We start from the raw sequence: 23,942 nt of genomic DNA, 5'->3' as shown, positions 1-23,942 counted from the left end.
ACCTCAGGATGAGGGTGTTACACTTTGTGGATGGCACAGTAGAGTTGCTGCCTCTCTGCTCTTATGGCCCAGGTTCATTGCTGGTCTCCAGTGTTGTCTGTGTGCAATCTGCTTGTTCTCTCTGTGGCCATGTGGGTTTTCTCCCACGTCCCAAAGGAATGTTGTGTTGTAAGTTAACTGGTCACTAAGCTGCTCCTAGTGAGTGGGAGGTAATTGGAGTGTGGGGAGAATCAATTGCAGGGAAGATTAGCTAGGGATTTGGATTGCTCTACGAGCCAGCATCGAAAGTGGCCAATTTAGTCATCAAGTTTATGGCTTAATAAAATATTGTGCTGCACCCCATCTTAAAGTTCTTAAGACTTGTTCTGCCTTTCTGGTAATACTGATAACATTAGTTTTGCATTGCTTTGCAATAGGACCCAAGGCACTTCATAATATGTTAGCAAACATTAATTGGCAATGGACCATAAGGAAATGTTAGGCCAGGTGTCCAAATAGTTGAGGTTTTATGGTGTGTGCTTGTATTTCAAGGTGTGATTGTTGGAATGATTAAGTCTGAGCAAGGCAGAATTCGGATGCTTGAGGGTGTCGGACTGGAGTTGATAATAAATGTCTCCAGTGGAAGGGGATGTTGATGCCTCGTAATAAGTCTAATAGGGTAAAGAGACAATGGCAGCAAAGGCACAGAATTGGCTTGAGATACGAGAGATGATATTAGTGAATAACACTGAGGCAGTCATTGATAAATAATATTTGATATTTATCAATGATTGATAGTATAATGTGCAGTTAGGAAACTGGCTGACGATCACCAAGATTAGACACGAGTAAATAGTGAAGCTGTATTTTCAAGAGGTGGAGTGAGCATAAAGTGTAGTTAATGAACAGTAATGAGAAGAAATGTATCTGAAAAGTTTTTAAAAATCTTTATATTGTACCATTTGGGATGTTGTATTTGTTTTGCAGCCAGGAAACTGATAGCGAAGTATAGTTGCTCTATCCTACCAACCAGTCAATTACGAGCAGGCTCCCACCAACAGCAGTGTAATGATCAACCTGTTTTTGTAATGTTGATTGATGTACCAGCAATTACAACCCTGTCTATACGATGTTTGTAAAAATATGATTGCTATTCTCTGCATCTGATTGATCTTCCCATTGTTTCACTCTCCTGTTCTGTAACCATCAAGTAAATTTCCTTCTGGCTTTGCCATGTATATTTTCTGGAGGGTGATTCAGAATGCAAATTCTGTTGGAGCTCCCATTTGCTTAAAAGATGTCTTTTTTTTTCCCCTTTTAGGCAGGAGATGGTGATATTTCGGATGTGAAGAAGATGGCAGAAGAGGTGAGTTTTCTTACCCTGTAATAGAATAGGCCTTTTGAGAGAGAGAGATAAGGTAGCTAGAAGGAGCCTGAGAAGGGACTTCGGGGAGCTAGAAAGGGTCATGAGAAGGCCTTGATGAAAAGAATTAAGGAAAACTCCCAAGTTATTCTACACGTATGTGAAGCACAGGAGGATGACTAGAGTGATGGTAGTACCGATCAGAGATAAAATGGAAAACATCTCAGGAGTGGGAGGAGGCAGGGGAGTTCATCAATGAATATTTAGCTTCAGTGTTCACCAGTGTGGAAGACCTTAATGAATGTAAGGTCAGTGTAGATATACTGAAACATGTCAAGGTCAAGAAAGAGGATGTACTGGAACTTTTGAAAAACATTAGGATAGCTAAGTCCCTAGGACTGGACAGAATATTCCCCAGGTTACTACAGGAAGCAAGGGAAGAGATTGCTGCACTTTTGGCGATGACTTTTGTTTCCTCACTGGCCACAGATGTAGTTAGCAGAAGATTGGAGAGTGGCAAATGTTAGTTCTTTGTTGAAAACAGCTGGTAGGGATAATCCTGGGAGTTGTGTTTAGAGGTGGGATGCACAAGTATTTGGAGAAACATAGTCTAATTAGGGATAGTTGGTATGGCTTTGTGAGTGGCTGGTCATGTCTCATGAGCCTGATTGACCATTTGAGGAAGTGACAAAAATTGATGAGGGTAGAGTGATGGATGTGGTGTGTATGGATTTTAGTAAGAAGTTTGACAGATTTCCCCATATTAGGATCATTCACAAAATCAGGAGGCATGGGCTCCAGCGAAATCTGACAGTGAAGGCAGAAGGTGATAAAGGTCAGATTTATCTTTATTTGTCGCATGTACATTGAAACATCCAGTGAAATGCATTGTTTCTGTAAAATCGAATCAACGAGGATTGTTCTGGGCAGCTCAAGTGTTGCCGAGCTTCCAACTCCACATAGTGTGCCCCACAACTCACTGACCCTTGTCTTTGGAATGTGGGAGGAAACTGAACACCCAGAGGAAACCCATGAGGCCTCTGGGAGAATGTACAAACTTGGAGACAGCAGTGGGAATTGAACCTCTGGTGTTGTAGAGCACTGAATTAACCTCTGTGCTACGTGCCACACCACTATATTGTGCTTGGAGGACTGTGACTAGGATCCGTTCTGGGACCCCTGGTCTTTGTGATTTTTTTCAAAAAAAATTATAAATGATTTGAGTGTGTAAGTTTGCAGATGACATGGAGGTTGGTGGTGTTTTAAGGTTGACATAGGTATAATGGAACATTGATAGGATGCAGAGCTGGGCTGAGGAGTAGTGGAGTTCAATCCAGAAAAGTAGGTGAAGGTCAAACTTGAAGGCAGAGTAGAAGGTTAATGATAGGATCATTAGCAGTGTGGAGGAATAGAGGATTCTTGAGGTTCCGTGTCAAAAGAGTCCTTAAAGTTGTCATGCAGGTTGATAGGGTGGTTAAGAAGGCATATGCTATGCTGGCCTTCATTAGTCAGAGGACTGAGTTCAAGGGCCTCAAAGTAATGCTGCAGCTCTATAAAACTCTGTTAAGACCATATTCAGAGAACTGTGTTCAGTTCTTCTCTGATAAGAAGGATGTGGAAGGTTTAGAGAGGGTGCAGAGGAGATTTACCTGGATGGTGCCTGGATTAGAGAGCATGTCAATGGGAGAAGGTTGAGCGAGCCAGGGCTTTTCTTCTTGGAGTGAAGGAGGATGAGCAATGACTTGTTAGAGGTGTTTAAGATGATGAGCAGAATAGATGGAATGGAATAAAGTAATTAGATTTCGATGGTTAAGCTGGGAATCTTTGTATTTTGCATACCTGAAAACTGTTGGCTAATGTGGGAAGATTTAAGATGGCGCCAGAAAAGGAAGATTTTCTTTATAAATTGTGAATCTCTTGAGCAAAGTAGATGGGATGAAACTGCATCCCATGTGTGAAAATCCAAATGCCCCTGTTTATTCAGTATGAAGCATTTTCTCTTAATTTAATGGTTAGTATCTGGAACTTGCTACTGATGAAGCTGAAAGTTGCTTACTGCAGGAAGTGAAAAGGTGAGGAAAGTGAATGAAGGATGTGTTCAGTCTGAGACTGGGTAAATGAAATGACTGAAGTATCCCTGCTGTCTGATTTGTTCACACAACTGGCTAAATATTCTGCTAATGATAAACGAGATTCTGCAGATACTGGAGGAGCCCTGCAAGTCGGGCAGAATCTCAGTTTAGATCTGTCACAGATTGGGGCAGTGCTTTGTCCACCGGCAAAAGGCGGGATTCCCCAGTGGCTATCTGTTTCAGTTTGACTTCCCATTCCCACTCATACATGTCCGCCCCCGGCCTCCTTTACTGCCATGATGAGGCCAAACTCGGGTTCAAGGAGCAACATCTCGTATTCTCGGTGGGTAACCTCCATGAGCATTGAATTCTCCAACTTCTGGTAATCTCCCCCACCTCCCCATTCTGGTTACCCTCTCACCAGCTTGTCACCTCCCTCTGAACCTTCTATGGTCCATTGTCCTCTGCTGTCAAATTCCCCCTTCTTCAGCCCTTTACATCATCCACCTTTCCCCTCAGTTTCTTACTACAATTTCTTCCCCATCCACCTTTCCCCTCACTTGGTTTCACCTGTCTCCTGACAGCTTGTGCTCCTTTCCCTTATTCTGGCTTCTGCCCCTTCCTACCCAGTCCTGACGAAGGACCTTGGCCAGAAACATCAACTGTTTGTTCCCCTCTGTAGCTGATGCCTGACTTGCTAAGCTCCTCCGGCATTCTGTTTGTTTTTCCCATTTTCTTACGAGCGAGTTTAAAATTAATCGACCCTTATCATCTCAACTGGAATTGCAGCCCATGGCCTTTGTCGTAGATGCCTGGCAATCAGTCTGTCAAGAAACCTTTCCCAGGTTCTTTTAAGCAACATAGATCAAAGTTGCTGGTGAACGCAGCAGGCCAAGCAGCATCTATAGGAAGAGGCGCAGTCGACGTTTCAGGCCGAGACCCTTCGTCTGCAGAATTCCTGTTGTCCAGGTTCTTTTAAGTTTTTTTTGATTCTGAGCACCAGTGCAAGATCCCACAAAATGGAGTGAGATAAAAGTCCAGATTATCTACTGAGAGGATCAAAGAGCCAAACAATAAGACACAAGTGATTGCAGGTTATGGAAATTTGGACAACACACAAATAGCTGGAGGAACCTGGTGGGTCAGGTGCCATCTACGTTAATAAATGGACAATTGTTGAGTCTTGATGGAGTCTAAACCTGAAACTTGACTGTCCATTTCCTTCTGTCGATGCTGCCTGCTGAGTTCTTCCAGCTTTTTGTGTGTTGGGCTAAATAACTTAAGTAATTTTCATGGAAGTGGGTGAAGAGGAGGAACAATCCACCTTAACTCTGACCTCAACCTGTGGACTCACTTTCAAGGACTCTACAACTCATGTTCTCAGAATTATTGACTTGTATATGTGCACAGTTTCTTAGTCTTTGTAGTTTTTCATTGATTCTTTTGCATTTCTCTGTTCTACTGTGAATGCGTGTAAGCAAATGAATCAAGATAGTATATGGTGACGTACGTACATCGATAATAAAATTACTTTGTAATTTGTATTTTGAAATGAGGGCTATGGAGAGTTTTATAGATTGGAACTATAATGAGCTTAATTGGCTTTTAAAAGAAACTTAATGTACTGGCCTTGTGTACTTAGACATGCATGGTTTAGTCTTTGACACAAGCAAACTGTATGCTTCTGGCAGGATTAGCCAAGTAGCGGAACCGACATTTCTCTGTTCCAGCCAGGCAATTACCCCACCCAAATGCCTGTTGGGCTGGGACAACTCAGGAGTCGTGGTGATGGACTCATAGGGGCATAGAAAAGTACATCACAGAAACAGGCCCTTCAGCCCATCTATTCCGTGCCAAACCATTTGCACTTCCTACTCTCATTGACCTGCACCGGGACCATAAACCTCCATACCATCCTACCTACCATCCATGTACCTATCCAAATTTCTCTTAAACGTTGAAATCGAGCTTGCATGCACCACTTGTGGGGGCAGCTTGTTCCACACTCTCATGACCCTCTGAGTGAAGAAGTTTCTCATGTTCCCCTTAAAATTTTCACCCTTAACCCATGACCTCTGGTTTAGTCCCACCCATAATCAGTGGAAAAAGCCTGCTTGCGCTTACCCTGTCTCTACACCTCATAATTTTGTATACCTTTATCAAATCTCCTTTCAATCATCTATGTTCCAAGGAATAAAGTCCTAACTTATTGAATCTTTCCTCAAACTCAGGTCCTCTAGACCCGGCACCATTCCTGTTAATTTTCTTTGTACTCTTTCATCTTATTTACATCTTTCCTGTAGGTAGGTGACCAAAACTGCACACAATTCTGCTAATAAAGCCTCGCCCAGGTCTTATACAACTTCAGCAGTACTTTGATTTATGAAGGCCAATGTGCCAAATGCTTTATGACCCTATCTCCCTGTTATGGACCTGTATTTCCAGATTCCTTTGTTCTTCGACGTTCCTCAGTGCCCTACAGTTCACTGTGTAAGACTCAGACGCATTTCTACTTGAGCTCTACGTAATGCTTAATTTGTACCTAGTTAATGTCGCAGTAATGTCCCAGGCGCTAAAGGAGAAAATCAAAAATTGATACCGAATTGACCTGGATTTGTCCTTTCAGCAGCCACTAGATGGCATGTGCTGGTAGGCAGTCACAGTGATTTAGAAGATGCTTGCAAATTGCTAGAAAATACAGTGGATTCCGGTTAGTTGGAACACAGGTTGATTTGGGACAACTCAAAGAAAAAAAAACAAATTGAGAAAATAGCCAGGATTCCCTTGTTTTATTTGGGGCAATATGCCACTTGTACGGGGCAAGAGACTGTTGCTAAACATTTTCTAATTAGCATCAGTTGCATGCATTACGTGCAGCCACTAAGCACTGCACCCCTGCTTGGGGCAAATAGTTTTTAAATAGCATCTGTTGTTTGTGTTCAAAAAGTAGTTCCTGATGGTTGATGAGAAATAAGCAGGAAGATGATTTAGAATGGGTTTGCTCACTGCTGTTTCAAGCATGCAGACCTGGAGATGCCAGAAATGGATGGGAGTGAAAATGAAACAAATTTCACTACTTCAGGTTGGGAACTATGAAAAGTTTGAAGGTGTCGACAATCATCTTGAATGTTATCTTTGGTTTCTCCCCACCCCCCCACCCCACCATCCTGACACTCAGCTCTCACCTGTGCCCACCCCAGCATTCTGACACTCAGCTCTCACCTGTGCCCCCACCCCAGCATCCTGACACTCAGGTCTCACCTGTGCCCACCCCAGCATCCTGACACTCAGCTCTCACCTGCGGCCCCACCCCAGCATCCTGACACTCAGCTCTCACCGGCCCCACCCCAGCATCCTGACACTCAGCTCTCACCTGTGCCCCCACCCCAGTACACTGCTTTGGCTGGCAGGTTTCATAGCTGGTAAGACAGGGGCATGCCTGTCCTAGCATGTGAATTCAGCTTTGGCAGACTGGACGGATGAGATCTGCAATCATCCAACGGCCAGGAAGAGCAATGCTAAATGGAGAGCAAAGGTCATGATGAGACACAAAAGAAGTCATGGTCATCCACTGCAACCAGGAAAGACCCCAGTTGTGATGACTATTTGTCCCACTGGACCTGGACTTCCAGTGGAGCTGCCCTAGTGCAATGGCTTTTCCGCTTTAAAAACTCTGCCGCACAGGTTTCCTGTCATCATCAGATAGGACAGGCAGCAGCCACTGGTACTGGTGGAATTTTAATTTGTTCTTTTTAAATTTAAATATGTAATTTGTTACTCAAATAGTAATTTGTTTTTTTTTATATACCTTTTTAACTAATTGGGGCAGCTGCTCAACTGGGCCAAAATGTACTGGTCCTGATGTGTCCCAATTAATTGGAATCCACTGTACCTGATTTTTATGAAGACAAATGAGATACAAAAGAGAAATAAAGCAGGTTTTTTGAGTTGAAACCAAATTTAGAATATGTTTGGGTGAAGAAAGTATGGATTACCAAATCATACGATGCAAAGTGATGGATGTGGCCGCCTTGAGGCAGTGCCTCCTATAGATACTAATGTTGGGGAGGGATGTGCACATGATATCGTGGGCAGAGTCCACTGTTCTCTGCAGCTTTTTGGGTTTACACGTGTTCAAATTGCCAGTCAGGATACTTTAAACATCTATGGAAGTTTGTTAGTACTTCATGACATGCCAAGTCTCCTAGATAGATAAAGATGCTGGCATTTGTGTGCTGGGCCCAGGGTAAGAATTTAAAGCTGCTGACTGTCTCCATCGATAGTCCCCAGGGAGCATTAGTGCAGGGTGTGGGACTAGCAGTGCCTGTTTCAGGATGCTAAATCTTCCGTGCCTCCTACTCTGAGGACTGAATTCCCATCTTTTGAGTACAGTAAAACTTAAAAATTAAAATTAAAAAAAAATACAAAATTAAAATCAGAGAACTAATTGTCGACTGCAGGGGAAAGAAACCAGTCCTCTTTAGGGAATCAGAAGTTGAGAGGGTCAGTAGACCAGTGAGCCTTGCGTCTGTGGTGGGAAAGCTGTTGGAAAAGATTCTTAGAGATAGGATCTATAGGCATTTAGAGAATCATGGTCTGATCAGGGACAGTCAGCATGGCTTTGTGAAGGGCAGATCGTGTCTAACAAGCCTGATAGAGTTCTTTGAGGAGGTGACCAGGCATATAGATGAGGGTAGTGCAGTGGATGTGATCTATATGGATTTTAGTAAGGCATTTGACAAGGTTCCACACGGTAGGCTTATTCAGAAAGTTAGAAGGCATGGGATCCAGGGAAGTTTGGCCAGGTGAATTCAGAATTGGCTTGCCTGTGGAAGGCAGAGGGTGGTGGTGGAGGGAGTACATTCAGATTGGAGGATTGTGACTTGTGCTGTCCCACAAGGATCTGTTCTGGGACCTCTACTTTTCATGATTTTTATTAACGACCTGGATGTGGGGGTAGAAGGGTGGGTTGGCAAGTTTGCAGATGACACAAAGGTTGGTGGTGTTGTAGATAGTGTAGAGGATTGTCAAAGATGGTAGAGAGACATTGATAGGACGCAGAAGTGGGCTGAGAAGTGGCAGATGGAGTTCAACCCGGAGAAGTGTAAGGCGGTACACTTTGGAAGGACAAACTCCAAGGCAGAGTACAAAGTAAATGGCAGGATACTTGGTAGTGTGGAGGAGCAGAGGGATCTCGGGGTGCATGTCCACAGATCCCTGAAAGTTGCCTCACAGGTGGATAGGGTAGTTAAGGAAGCTTATGGGGTGTTAGCTTTCATAAGTCGAGGGATAGAGTTTAAGAGTCGCGATGTAATGATGCAGCTCTATAAAACTCTGGTTAGGCCACACTTGGAGTACTGTGTCCAGTTCTGGTCACCTCATTATAGGAAGGATGTGGAAGCATTGGAAAGGGTACAGAGGAGATTTACCAGGATGCTGCCTGGTTTAGAAAGTATGCATTATGATCAGAAATTAAGGGAGCTAGGGCTTTACTCTTTGGAGAGAAGGAGGATGAGAGGAGACATGATAGAGGTGTACAAGATAATAAGAGGAATAGATAGAGTGGATAGCCAGCGCCTCTTCCCCAGGGCACCACTGCTCAATACAAGAGGACATGGCTTTAAGGTAAGGGGTGGGAAGTTCAAGGGGGATATTAGAGGAAGGTTTTTTACTCAGAGAGTGGTTGGTGCGTGGAATGCACTGCCTGAGTCAGTGGTGGAGGCAGATACACTAGTGAAGTTTAAGAGACTACTAGACAGGTATATGGAGGAATCTAAGGTGGGGGCTTATATGGGAGGCAGGGTTTGAGGGTCGGCACAACGTTGTAGGCCGAAGGGCCTGTACTGTGCTGTACTATTCTATGTTCTATGTCTATGTAACTTTAAATTCTTTAGTTCTATCACATCGGAGGATTTGTCCTCGGGCCAGCACGCCAGTGTCATCACAAAGAGGACACAACAGTGCCTCTACGTTCTTATAAGTTGCGTAAATTCGGGATGTCACCAAAAACGTTGACAAACTTTTATAGATGCATAGTGGAGAGCATCCATCATGGCCTGGTATGGAAACATCAATGCCCAGGAATAGAACAGTCTACAGAAATGGTTGATACAGCCCAGGCCATCACAGGCAAAGACTAACGTACTATTAAGTGCTTTTACGTAGAGAGTTGCCACAAGAAAGCAGCATCCATCATTGTGGACCCCTACCATCCAGGCCATGCTCTCTTCTCGTTGCTACCATCGGGCAGGAGCCTTGGGTGCTACACCAGCAAGTTCAGGAACAGTTAATACCCCACAACTATCAGGCATGGGTATCTTCACTCACTGCATCTCTGAACTGAATCTACAACTTACAGACTCACTTTTTACAATTTATGTTGTCAATATTCTTCTTATTTGCACAATTTGGCTTCTTTTGGTGTGTTGGTTGTTTGTCAATGTTTGTTTATTTATAGATTTTTTCATAAATTCTGTTTGTATTTCTTTATTTTCCTCTAATGACTGCAAGAAAATAAATCTCAAGGTAGTATGTGGTGACATACATGTAATTTGATAATCAAATTTTACTTTGACTTTGAATTGGGAGCTGGGCTGATAGATTTCCCAGATGATCGGATTTATTCCTATTAATTCCCTATCATTCTTACACCTTTGTGATTATGTTTTTTAGTATATTACATGCACAATGTTATGATAAATTCAATGAATTTTGGAAGTGAGGGAAATGCTTGAGTGAGTTTGGGGTAGACTGTCAGGAAAATCACCTGCTGACCCAGTTTCCAAATAATCCACATTCTCGAATAATCAGATAGCAGATTGTTTGGAGTATTACTATGTAGTCACTGACGAGATAGATTAAATTTCAGTTCCGTTAAGGAGTTGAGGATATGTGGTCCATTTGGGATACTGGACCCCAGCAAATGCAGCACAATCTTACTAGATGCTGCACTGGGCTTATGGAGCTACTGTCTATCTATTCCTTGTACTAAATGTCTGTTGGCTCTGTATATGTACTGTGCTGGTTAAATTACAAGGCTAGGTTGTATAAACTCATTGTAGCTCTTTAAGAGAGTTGAATAGTGATTCAAATAAAATGTTTAAATGAATTTCTTTAGCAACAAACTGAATGGGGGTACTCAGAGAGCAAGGGGGAGTTCTTAAAGGGGGCTTCAAAATCAGGCGATGCATTTTTAGGTTGATAACAAAACAAGGTTTTCCATGAAAGGCACAGTGGGCATTTCAGAGGAAAGGCTCTTCAAAATGCTGGCTGACATATTGAATTTCAATCTTGTTTTAATTTTGCATTTCCGCCATCTGGAATATGTTGCTTTTTAAACAAGCATGAGAGCTGTATGTAGGGAAGCAGCAAGAACTTGTATTTGCAATGTGTACTTCACATCATTGTGTTTTATTGCCAATGACATGCCCTTCAGGACATGCTAAAGTAGGAAATGCAGCTGCTGTTTGGATGGAGTAAGGTTGCAATAATAACAAAAGGGAGAAGGACCAAATAACTCATTGTGGTGCTTCTGCATTGGGTATTTGTATATTGGCTTGGACATAAAACACTGCTACTCTTTCAGATACCATCATAGAGTTCTTATGGTTTTAATATCTCTTCAAAAAGACCAGTATAATCTTACAGTCTAATAATAGTGGAGTAGATGTGACCATAAAGACATAGGAGGCGCCAAATAGGGTTGATTTCCACCTGTGGTCTTACATTTGTGGACCAGAGTGTTAGTACCATGTAATGACTTGACATTAAGGAGAAAACTTTTATAATTTACAGTACTATGCAAAAGTCTTAGGCACATATTTAGCTAGAGTGCCTAAGACTTTTGGACAGTAGAGTAGTAATTTTTTTGTACTGTGCTGTTGCTGTTTTTTAAAAAAAACATAGAAACATAGAAAACCTACAGCACAATACAGTCCCTTCGGCCCACAATGCTGGGCCGAACATGTACTTACTTTAGAAATTCCCTAGGGTTACTCATAGCCCTCTATTTTTCTAAGCTCCATGTACCTATCCAGGAGTCTCTTGAAAGACCCTATTATATCCACTTCCACCACTGTTGCCAGCAGCCCATTCCACACACTCACTACTCTCTGGGGGGAAAAAAAAACTTGTCCCTGATATCTCCTCTGTACCTACCTCCAAGCACCCTAAAACTGTGCTCTGTTGTGTTAGCCATATTAGCCCTGGGAAAAAGCTTCTGACTATCCACACAATCAATACCTCATGACATGTGTGAGTGATGATAAACCTGATTCTGATATGGGTCTCATTGTGGACTGAGGGTGCAGGGAGAAGGGAGCCATGGTTGGGAAAAGAGGAAGGGAGCACCAGAGAGACATTCTGTAATGATCAATAAACCAATTGTTTGGAATCAGATGAGCTGGCTGTGTCTGCACCTGCTCCGTCTCCTGCCCCATCACTACCTCTCTGCCACCTGTCCCTCACCTCACCTGGGATGCTGCACCCTCACCTTTCCCAGCATCCCTTGCTCCTGTCAGATTTACAAACTCGCTGTCTCATCTACTTTTGATAAGTACAGTACTGTACAAGAATCTTAGGCACCCTAGCTCTGTGTGTGTGATATGTATATACACACATTACTATTTTATTGAAAGAGAATATTCCCTTAGAACCACATAGAAGTTGCAATGGTATTGTTCTCAATCTGATCATTGATTTAATATCTGTTTTTTTTTATATAGGTTGGGCTTCGTGTGGTTCAGGTCCATTTGCCAGCAGGAACAGCTAAAGAGGAGGTAACTCAATATCCTCAGTCCCTGATTTTAGATACTTTTTTAAAACAAGCTTGATTTTTTTTTAAAAGAGTGTGACCAAGCAAATGTAAAAATTGTTCAGGATGTGAGAGAGTTGGTAATTCATTCACCTGGAAATAAAGTGCAAAGTTTATCCCCATTCTTATTCAGGCTACAGCTGGTTGTCTACGGAATGGTGTTGGTATGTAATATTTAAGGTGATCCTGCTCCCACCTTGATTGTCAGTAAGCCTGTGTGCACTTCTATTCAGGAGTTGCTTACTGCGGAGTTCCACTTCCTGCAGATTCTCTTAACTTCTGGTTGAGAGCAATTGTGCCCCAAGTGGTCCTTTTTATTTTAGATCACCTTTGGGTTTGCCACCATTTTCTTTCTAGAGAACCCTCCCCCACTGCCAATTTCTTGCTATAGACTGTTTTTACGACGTCTTTTATCCTTTCTCTTTGCTCCAAATCTATTTACCTGGGACTCCTTGGCACTTGGAAAGTATTAGAGAAACCGAAAAAGACCATCTCGTAAGTGCCTTGAGTTCTTTTGTGTTTCATTGTGGTGGACTCTGTTAATCTGTGCTCTCTGAACTGGCCTTGTATTGTCTATCCTGCTTTGGCTTAAATTCATCCAGACTCCTGTTCTGTGCTTGTCAAACCACATTGACTTCTGATCTGGTGATAGTTGATTTTAAGAATTAAATGCCTTATTGAAATCCTCTTTTTTTTAAACCCGCTTCCCTTAGCTTGCCATTGTGTTGCTTTCACCTTGACTTTGTATGAACGTCAAGGCAGCTAACTGTTGTGTCCTATCTCTGCTGTTTTAATGGAGGGTAGTGTTCATTTATACAGCTACATCTTGTGATTTTAAAAAAATCACTACTTGTGAGTACCGTTGTATTCAATAGAAGTAGTTCGAAGGCAAAGTAGTGCTTGAACAAATGGTTGAATTGCACTTACAGATTTACAATTGGCTAGTTATTGGATTGGAACTACTTGTTAGAAGTAGGTCATCGGGTGGGGTGGGGGAAGAATAAAAATTGAAACCTCTGGTCTATAATCTTCTCACCTTGCAACCATTAAACATGCAGTCAGTGGCCAGTTTATTAGCAGCTGTATACCTCATTAATGCAAATATTTAATCAGTCAATCATGTGGCAGCAACTCAATGCATAAAAGCATGCAGACATGGTCAAGAGACAAAGACAAACCATCAGAGTGGGGAAGAAGTGTGTTCTAAGTGACTTTGACCGGGGAATGATTGTTGGTGCCAGACAAGGTGGTTTAAGTATATCAGAAATTTCTGATCTCTTGGGATTTTCACACACAAAGGTCTCTGGAGTTTGCAGAGAATGGTGTGGAAAACAAAAATCAGCCAGTAAGCGGCAGTTCTGTGGATGAAAACGTCATGTTTAATGAGAGAAGTCAGAGGAGGATGGCCAGAATGATTCAAGCTGCCAGGGAGATGACAGTAGCTGAAATAACTGCGTATTAGGCACAGAAGAGCATCTGTGATCTCAATGGCTCTCCACACGGTTTTAGACCACCTAGACAACTCAAACACCTATGTCAGAATGCTGTTCATCGACTATAGCTCAGCATTTAATACCATCATTCCCACAATCCTGATTGAGAAGTTGCAGAACCTGGGGTTCTGTACCTCCTTCTGCAATTGGATTCTCGACTTCGTAACCAGAAGACCAGAGTCTGTGCAGATTGGTGATGGCATATCCTCCTTGCTGACGATCAACACTGGGGCACCTCAGGGGTGTGTGCTTGGCCCACTGCTCTACTCTCTGTATACACATGACTGTGTGGCTAGGCATAGCTCAAATGCTATCTATTGTGACGAAAGTACACATAGACTAAGATATTGACTGTCCTGTGCTATCACCAAGTGGGATCAGCAGTTGGTCTGCCACCTGTCTTCAGGAGAAAGAGAGATAAGGAAAACAATGGAGCAGCATTTGGAGATGTTAATGAAGAGACGGGAGAGCTGTCAAGACCGGCTCCTCTTTGAACCCTGAACTGTTTGAAGTGATGGACAGGCGATACCCCAGCAGGGGGATAAAAAGGGACAGGTTCGCTAAGGCAAGACACACACGACACCCCAAGGTAACGAGACCCTGGAAGCGGTGCATCTCCCACAAGTCGGTGGGAGTTTTTGGAGGGCTGGTCGCGGGACCAAGCCATAGACGCACAGGGTGGAAAGGAACGATCGGCGGGAACCTGGTGTGTGTGTCCGCCCTTGCCTGGGTGCCAGGTTCACTGTAGAGGAATGGAGGGGTCACAGTCGGTGACCTCAGAAGACATTACAAAGGGCTCGCCCGAAAGCTGACTGCGAGGAGTATCGAAGGTCTGTGTGGAAGCCGTTTTTTGAATATTCATTCGCTTTCTCTCTCTCTCTCCCATGGCAGTGATTACTGTGAACTGAACTGAACTCAATTGAACTGAACTTTGCGTCACTTTGAAACTGGTCATTTACCCCTAGACGACGATAGAGCTTGATTGATCCTGTTATCCTAGTTCTGTGTACATGTGTATTTATCATTACTGAACTGTTGCATTTATTATCCTTTTGATTAGAGTACTGTGTTGCTTATTTTTTTTAATAAAACTTCCTTAGTTCCAGTAATCCAGACTCCAACTGAGTGATCCATTTCTGCTGGTTTGGCAACCCAGTTACGGGGTACGTAACACTATAAATTTGCTGACGATATGACCATTGTTGGTAGAATCTCAGGTGGTGACGAGAGGGTGTACAGGAGTGAGATATGCCAACTAGTGGAGTGGTGCCGCAGCAACAACCTGGCACTCAACGTCAGTAAGACGAAAGAGCTGATTGTGGACTTCAGGAAGGGCAAGGCAAAGGAACGCATACCAATCCTCATAGAGGGATCAGAAGTGGAGAGAGTGAGCAGCTTCAAGTTCCTCGGTTTCAAGATCTCTGAGGATCTAACCTGGTCCCAACATATCAATGTAGTTATAAAGAAGGCAAGACAGCAGCTATACTTTAGGAGTTTGAAGCAATTTGGCATGCCAACAAAAACACTCAAAAACATTCAGAGCATTTTGACAGGCTGCATCACTGTCTGGTATGGAGGGGCTACTGCACAGGACCAAAAGAAGCTGCAGAAGGTTGTAAATCTAGTCAGCTCCATCTTGGGCACTAGCCTACAAAGTACCCAGGACATCTTTAGGGAGCGGTGTCTCAGAAAGGCAGCGTCCATTATTAAAGACCCTCCAGCACCCAGGGCATGCTCATTTCTCACTGTTACCATCAGGTATCAGATACAGAAGCCTGAAGGCACACACTCAGCTATTCAAGAACAGCTTCTTCCTCTCTGCCATCTGATTCCTAAAAGCACATTGAAGCTTTGGACACTACCTCGCTTTTTTAATATACAGTACTTCTGTTTTGGCACATTTAAAAAAAATCTATTCAATATAGGTAATTGATTTACTTGTTTATTTATTATTATGTTTTATTATTTTCTCTCTCTGCTAGATTATATATTGTATTGAACTGCTGCTAAGTTAACAAATTTTACGTCACGATAATAATTCTGATTCTGAACATATAACATGCCAAACCTTGAAATGGATGAGCTACAGCAGCAGAAAACCACTCTGGGCTCTGCTCCTGTGGCCTCTTTATTAGGTGCATCCTTTAAAGTGGCTACAGAATGCAGTTCCACTGTAGCTCTTCTATTCTTATACACTTTATGCTGAGGCTGTGGAATTGCTTGTTTAAGTCTCTGAAACTACCCCACTTCTTTAAGGTACTCCTTAAAATTTGTCCTTGTCTTTGGGCCATGTGTACCAGCAGATCTTGTGTGATTCCATGTCAGATGTTGTCTGTTATATTCCTGAGAATGCTTTACTCTGCTGGAATCACAGTATATCAACAAATCTTTGGAAAAATGTTTCAAATGCAACAGTGGAAATGCCAAAAGCAGAACTTCCTGGTGGCCAACTATTTTAATTCCAATTCCCATTTCAATTTCCATACCAGCATATCAGTCTATGGCCGCCTTTTGTGCCATGATGAGACCACTCTCGGTGGAGGAACAACACCTTGTATCTGTCTAGCTAGCCCGCAACTTGATGGCATGAACATTGATTTCTGCTTCTGGTAATTTTCCCCCCTCCCTCTTTCCTCTTCTGTTCTCCACTCTGGCCTTTTTTTTCCCTTCTCACCTGCCTATCACCACTTCATTGCCCCCTCCCCTTCCCTTTCCCCTATAGTCCTTGCTCCTCTCCTATCAGATTCCTTCTTCTCCAGTTCTTTTCCTTTCCCACCAAACTGGCCTTATCTAGTACCTTCTAGCTACCCTCCTTCCCCTCCCTCTGCATTTTTTATTCTAGTATCTTTCCCTCTTCTGTTTCAATCCTGAAGAAGAGTCTCTGCCTGAAATGTTGACTATTTATTGATTTTTATAGATGCTGCCTGACCTGATTTCCTCCAGCATTTTGTGTGTGCTGCTTTCGAATTCTGCAGGTGCTGGAAATTCTTGTGTTTATAGTGTTTTGTTTGTTTTTTAGGTTATAAATGAAATCATCAAGTTAAATGAAGACCCAAACACTCACGGCTTGGTTCTTTCCCACAACCTTGTAAGCAATGCGGCTGTAGGCATGTTGAATCCTGAAAAGGATGTTGATGGGTAAGTATCCCTTCTCCAGTCCTCAGTCCTGCTTCCTCATGCTTGCCAGGAGTACTTGCGTGCTGGGAGGAATGAACAGAGGGAGTTTAGTGATACAGATTTTTAATTGTGTATGAACCATTGCGTTAGATAATGGGTTCCCAGCAGTGAGGGTGAGACATTGATTACTGCTGTTCTGCAGATATTTTGGGGGGATGTAATGCTAAGGCTGTGGTTGTGGGATAGGGGTAAGAGACTAGAGATGCTGGAGAACTTGCAGCATTGCAGGACGAGCAGCAGCGAAGGGCTGTGAAGTAAGAGACAGCAGAGTTATGGGTGAATTGGTCATTGTTGAAGATGGAGGGAGAGTTGGGGTCACAGGAGCACTGGGGATAATGCAGTCCAGAGGAGGTGGTGGCATAAATTGCTATCCGTGCACTGCAAGCTGAGGTAGTCCTCCAACGAGTTTGTCACCTTTTTAAGATTGGCAAGACATAAGCATTGCTGGCTTGATGTTCACGTTGTGCCTGTGTCTAATCACTGTGAGATGGTGACGTTTGAGTCAAACAGCCTGGAGATAAACCCTCCAGCTCAGTTTGTCCATGCTGACCAAGGTGTTCATCTAAGCTAGTTCAATTTGTGCAAGTTTGGCCCATATCCCTCTGAATGTAGCTGCCCAAATGTTTTTTTTTGAATGTTCTCTTTGTAGCTTGTTCCATATATGTACCACCCTTTTGCAGGAAAAGGTTGCTCCTTGGGCCCTTTATAAAATCTTTCCGCTCTCTCCTTAATCCTGTGCCCTCTAGTATTTGATTCAATTTCCCTGGGAAAAACAGTATGTTAAAAATTAGCTTTCTTTGTCACATGTACATTGAAACACAGAGTGAGATGAATGATTGGTATCGAATCAAATCAGCATGGATTGTGCTGAGCAGCCACAAGTGTGGCTGTGCTTCCAGCGCCAATAAACAGCTCACTACCCCTGACCGTACACTTTGGAAACCAGAGCATCCAGAGGAAATCCACACTGTCACAGGGAGAACCTTTGAACTCCTTACTGACAGCGGCAGGAATTGAACAGCTGGCACTGTGAAGCAGAGTGCTACATTGCCCTACCACACCACTTCTACTTGTGCTCCTCCTTGTACACCTCTATAAGGTAGTGCTGGACTCTCTTGAGCTAATGTAGTGATTTTGTGAGGGTGGTCCCTGCGTGACTGCATGAGTTTAACGCGAGCACAAGAAAGTCAGTGTATGCTGGAAATCCAAAGCAACGTGCACAAAAGGATGGAGGAACTCAGCAGGTCAGGCAGCATCTATGACAGCTGAGGCCCTTCTTTATAATTGGGAAGGAAAGGGGATGATGCCAGAATAAAAAGGTGAGGGAGGGGAAGGAGGCCAGCTGGAAGGTGATAGGTGAAGCCAGGTGGGTGGGAAATGTCAAGGCCTGGAGAAAGAGGAATCTGATAGAGGAGAGCAGACCGTGGGAGAAAGGGAAAGAGGAGGGGACCCAGGGGGAGGTGAGAGGGGGTGAAAGGTCAGAGTTTTTATTACCCGAAAGGGAGGTTGATGTTCATGCCATCAGGTTGGAGGCTGCCCAGATGGAATATAAGGTGTTGTTCTTCCATCCTGAGCATGGCCTCATCTTGGCACAAGAGGCAGCCATGGACTGACTTGTCAGAGCAGGAACGGGAATCAGACTTAAAATGTTTGGCCACCAGAAAGTTCCGATAGTGGCGGATGGTGCGGAGGCGCTCGATGAAGTGGTTCATCCAATTTACGATGGGTCTCACCGATGTAGAGGAGGCTGCATCAGGAGCACCAGACACAATAGATGACCCCAGCAGATTCCAAGTGAAATGTTGCCTCACCTGGAAGGATTGTTTGGGGCCCTGAACGGGGATAAGGGAGGAGGTGTTACAGGCAGGTGTAGCACTTGGGTTGCTTGTAGAGATAAGTGTTGGGAGGAAGATTAGTGGGGAGGGATAAATAGACTAGGGCAGTGATCTCCAACTACCGGACCGTAAAGTATGTGCTACTGGGCCGTGAGGAAATAATATGATTTGGCGATAGGCGTCAGCTGCACCTTCCTCATTCCCTGTCACGCCCACTGTTGAACTTGAACGCAAGCGAGGTCATTACCCACACATCATCCATGTCAGCGCGGGAAGGAGATCAACTCCTCGAGCTTGCAAATGATGGCAGGCTGAAAAGAATATTTGACATAATGTCTCTGCTGGCATTCTGGATCAAAGTCAAGGCTAAATATCCTGAGATAGCCACGAAAGCACTGAAAATGTTGCTTCCATTTCCAACATATCTCTGTGAAGCGGGCTTTTCTGCAATGAATGCAACGAAAACTAAATTGCAGAATAGACTTGACATAAGGAACCCCCTTCGAGTATCGCTGTCTCTCATCACCCCTCGATGGCACCGTCTTGTTGCAGGAAAACAAGCCCAGGGCTCCCAATGAATCAATGATATTGGTGTGTTGCAATATTTTATATGTTCATACGAGGAAAATATGCGCTGTGTGTTTAATATTAAACTCACATTATTTAGTATTAGCCACTTATAAGTGACCTATAGTTGACTGATCACCTAAATTCCGGTTGTGATTAACACCCCACCCCCCAGGGTTGCCAGCTGTCCTGTATTAGCTGGGACATCCCATATAGTGGGTTAAATTGGTTTGTCCCATACGGGACCGCCCTTGTCCCATATTTCCCCTGCTAAGGTAGAGCGTTCCTATGAAACCTTTCGTGCCGAAATGGCATAAAGCGAAGAAGCAATTACCATTAATTTATATGGGAAAAATTTTTGAGCGTTCCCAGACCCAAAAAATAACCTACCAAATCATACCAAATAACACATAAAACCTAAAATAACACTAACTTATAGTAAAAGTGTATGATAAATACACAGCCTATATAAAGTAGAAGTAATGTATGTACAGTGTAGTTTCACTGAACAGAATCGCCAAAAACGATTTGTAGAAAAAAAATCGGCACATACTCTGATGCGCACGTCACGCATGTGCACACAGGTGCCCACGCAAGGCTTCATGGTCGTTGTAGTCTTTCTCAGGGTAAACATAGTAAGAAAGTCGGCAACCCTAGCTCTCTCTTCCCCACCCACCCCCCAACCTGGTTGGCCGGCCGGTCCGCAAGAATATTGTCAATGTTAAACCAGTCTGCAGTGCAAAAAAGGTTGGGGACCCCTGGACTAGGGAATCACGGAGGGAGTGATCCCTGTGGAAAGTTGGGGGGCAGTGGCAGAGGCGTTGGTTGCTATAGATATGTTTAGTGGTCGGATCCCTCTGGAGATGGTGGAAGTTGTGGATGCAGAGGCATGAGTTTATCTCTTTATTTGTCGTGTTTCATGTACTGGCCCATGCTATTGTCATTGAATTAGTTGTTTAAGCTGCCATTTTGGTGTGTGCTCAAAACCGTTGCCTCATCCTTGATGGTGCTGAGGCTCTTTTATTGTTGAAGTGCATCCAGTCAGTCAAGTGGAGAGCATTTCACCCTCTTGCTGTTTGGCCTTGGGAGTTGAGCATTCCCCAGCCAGCTGCAGCCATTCTATTTAGTTGTCTCTTTATGTTTACATCGGTTGGTGTTGGAAGTGTTTAATGTGGGGGGAAGCTCACTGGTTGTCTCCTTGTTAGCTGCCGCAGTGAAATTCTCTGATGTTTCCGGATTATTCTTTTTGTCATTAATTTGTTCTCCCTCTTCTTTAAAATTTTTCTCCCCACTGCTTGTTTGCCCCAAACCAGGATCACAGATGTTAATTTAGGACGATTGGTTCGTGGCAATTTCAGTGAGTGTTTTGTGCCTCCAACTGCGAGTGCAGTGATGGAACTGCTGGAGCAAGCAGGTAAGTCTGGGGTCTTTCCACTACTAAATGTTTTTTGCCTTCCACCAGTTCACAAAATACCAGCACTAAATTGTTGCAGAAACAAAAATCAAATGTTTATTGTTTTGCAACAGCAATACAGTGCTAACATAACATTACTGTAAATTACAAAAATAAATAGTGCACATGAAAAGGAGTAATGAGATCATGTTTGTGGATTCCTGGACTGTTCAGAAATCCGATGGTATTGGGGAAGAAGCTGTTTCTGAATTCGTTGAATGTGGGTTTTCAGTCTCCTGTACCTCTTCCATGGTGATAGTAGTGAGGCCAAGTGGTTAAGGTGTTCATCTAGTGATCTGAAGGTCGCTAGTTCGAGTCTCGGCTGAGGCAGTGCGTTGTGTCCTTGAGCAAGGCACTTAACCACACATTGCTCTGCGACGACACTGGTGCCAAGCTGTATCGGCCCTAGTGCCCTTCCCTTGGACAACATCGGTGGCGTGGAGAGGGGAGACTTGCAGCATGGGCAACTGCCGGTCTTCCATACAACCTTGCCCAAGCCTGCGCCCTGGAAATCTTCCAAGGCACAAATCCGTTGTCTCACGAGACTAACGGATGCCTATAAAGTAATGAGACAAGGGCATTTTCAGGTAGTTTTAGGAAAGCAACAAGCCAGCACAGTGAAGAAAGAATCCCTGGAAGTTCATACTTTAGTTAGGGATTCTTTCTTCACTGTGTTGGCTTGTTGCTTCTGATATAAAGTAAGTTCCTGCTATGTTGCTGATTTTGTTCAGCCATCTATGCTCATTGAAAGAGATGCAAAATTTTTATCTCTTTCTCTCCTCTCTCCCCCCCACCCCCGAAAAAAAAAATACCTGTAAGCGTACTTGGCTTCAAATGTTCCTCTTCGTATGTATACCAAATGGCATTCATTTTGCATCTTTGAAAGTAAAATAACGCAAAGTGCAAATGCTGCACAGTGTTTTCCAATTTAAAATTCTTACTTGGGGGGAAATTGAAGGGGTAGTCAAAGAGGTGGATTATAGAGAGCATTTTGAGAAAATAATGAAAGGGATTATGTTGAAATTTCATAGTTTAAAAGCCTAGACTGCTGAAGTTGCAGTGGACAATCATGGCTGTTCAAGACCAGAGCTGGGTACAGATCTGAGGGGCATTGCAGATTATTATTTAAACTTTCCACTGATTTCCCTACTGAAAAATTCTGTTCTCCCTGCGTATCCTGCCAGTTATCTTGATCTACACCCTCTATTTCTTAATTCTCCTCAAAATTGTCTCTAACTGCTTTGGGCAAACTTTTCATTGTTATGAAATTATCTTTTTAAATTTTCCCTTAAGCTTTCAGGAAAGCATTGTCAGCTACCCCATGTAATGAAAGTACTTGCCCCTTTAAAATTTGTTCTGCTGGCTCTCCAGTGCCTTTACATACTTTCTAAACTGCACTATCTAGAAGTTAGCACAGTGAGATGATTGTGGGTTAAGAAAAGTGGTTAAATTATTCAAGTTGTCTTATACAGATTTGTATACTTGGAAGAGGAAGTTCTGTAAAACTTCAAGAAAAGGGTACTGGGACAAATTGCATAACTTTCTCTTGGAACCAGTTATGGGCATGATGGGCGTAATGACCAGTGGCATTCAAGCAGAGTTGTAGTTTTCTTAAATACAAGAAATTCTGCACATGCTGATGTTCTCTTCTACAGTGATTCCCATGTTCTCTCATTTCTCCTTTTTGTATTGGTATATTTTTTGCTTTTGAATCTGAAATAAGCAGACTGCCTCTTTCCTTCCAGCCTCTGTCCTGTTACTACCCTTACAGAGAGAACACTGTATCAACTCAGAATAGATTGGGAAGACACCATAACGTAATCTTACCCTAGTTGTTACCCTAACCCTCAATGTGATCTGACATTCTTTGATTTGCTCATTAAATGGTCATTATCCTGCACTATTGAAACTGAAAAGGTCTTCTATTTGAATGGCATCTTCCATAATACTGTCACCTCCCTACAGAGGTACTTTGTCACATTTTTAGGAAATGCCCCCAAATGGTGCCCAGTAGCTCCCTTGAGCTCTAAACTGAATTGATTTCTTCTAATCAAGCACGGTGTACACAAATGCATACCACTGCCGATCTTATAATGTCCTGGTCACAGATGCTGTTGCACTGAGATTACAATTATTTAATGTAGCCTATTGGTTCTCTCTAATGACCATGAGGTAAAGGGATTTGCTGTGAATGTGGACCTACCAATGTCACAATTAGTTTTGTTTATATTCCACCTACCTGCAGATCTGCTCGCTGTTGGTCGGAAGGTTTTGATTATAGGAGAGGGCAGCTCACTGGAAGCGGCCCTGCAGAAGCTCGTACAGATGGAAGGGTTAGTGGCTGTGAGCTGCCTTTGGCAGAGTGCTAACGTCATGGAACTGGTAAGAGCAGAATGACAACAGTTGAATTAAACGGTATCAATGAACAAGCAGAGCATTCTGCAAATCTCATTTGTGTTAAGATTGTAAACTCAAAGTGTCAATCTAGGAATATTTAGGTTTTTACTCCCCATAAACAAAATGTTCTTCCAAGTTGAGTAAATGACTTGCATTAAGTAGTCCAGAAACAGGATGTTAGTGCCAATGTGCTGCACTTGTGCCTCCCTGCATTATTCCCCTCTCGTTCTAATCTCCTTTGTGTTTACACGCATTGAAATTGCTTGCCTCAACCACCCTGAGGTTCCTACTGAATTCCCTTTCTGTTGTCCCGATGACCTCCATAAATGCCACTTTTTGTTTTGTCCTGCTTCCTGCTTTTTCACTTTAAATCTCTCTGTGTGATCAGCTGAATGTTTCAAAGTGGAAGGAGAACCACCCACCCTGCTCATCTTTGCCAGATGTATGATGTATTTTGCAGCAACAGCTGTTGGATCAATGCTTCTGTGATCCCAAGTTTCTTTGGACGTCAAGAATGAGGCATAAAACCTTTTGCTTAAGGCCGTTTTATTGAGTGTTACAAGAACAGCGTGAGAGGGGCCGAGAGAACAAAGAAGAGAGAGAAAGAAAAAAGCAGTTGTGGTTGTCTCATACTCACCAGAGATAACAAAGTTCCAGTGGTAACAACTAACCCATAAAATGGCCAATTTCAAATGGTGTGACACCTGTTACATAAAGCTAAGAGGCTTCTAGAAGAATGCAGAAGCAACTGTACCATAATTGCTGGAAAATTCACTGAACATTTACATGTGTAA

General features: G+C 43.2%; 1 protein-coding gene across 1 annotated transcript in view; it reads left to right on the top strand.

Moving 5' to 3' along the window:
• The window catches only part of mthfd1l (methylenetetrahydrofolate dehydrogenase (NADP+ dependent) 1 like), a 160,891-nt gene that overhangs the window by 12,952 nt on the left and 123,997 nt on the right, over nucleotides 1-23,942 (top strand). Inside the window, exons 3-7 of the mRNA XM_063056298.1 lie at nucleotides 1,301-1,345; nucleotides 12,138-12,191; nucleotides 16,739-16,857; nucleotides 20,612-20,712; nucleotides 22,997-23,133. Coding sequence (XP_062912368.1) covers nucleotides 1,301-1,345; nucleotides 12,138-12,191; nucleotides 16,739-16,857; nucleotides 20,612-20,712; nucleotides 22,997-23,133 — 456 coding nt within the window. The remainder of the gene's footprint in view (nucleotides 1-1,300; nucleotides 1,346-12,137; nucleotides 12,192-16,738; nucleotides 16,858-20,611; nucleotides 20,713-22,996; nucleotides 23,134-23,942) is intronic.

The sequence above is a fragment of the Mobula hypostoma genome, chromosome 8, assembly GCF_963921235.1.
Source record: "Mobula hypostoma chromosome 8, sMobHyp1.1, whole genome shotgun sequence".
Lineage (NCBI taxonomy): Eukaryota > Metazoa > Chordata > Chondrichthyes > Myliobatiformes > Myliobatidae > Mobula > Mobula hypostoma.
Note: the sequence above shows the minus strand (reverse complement) of the source record. Positions and strands in the feature narration are given on the sequence as shown.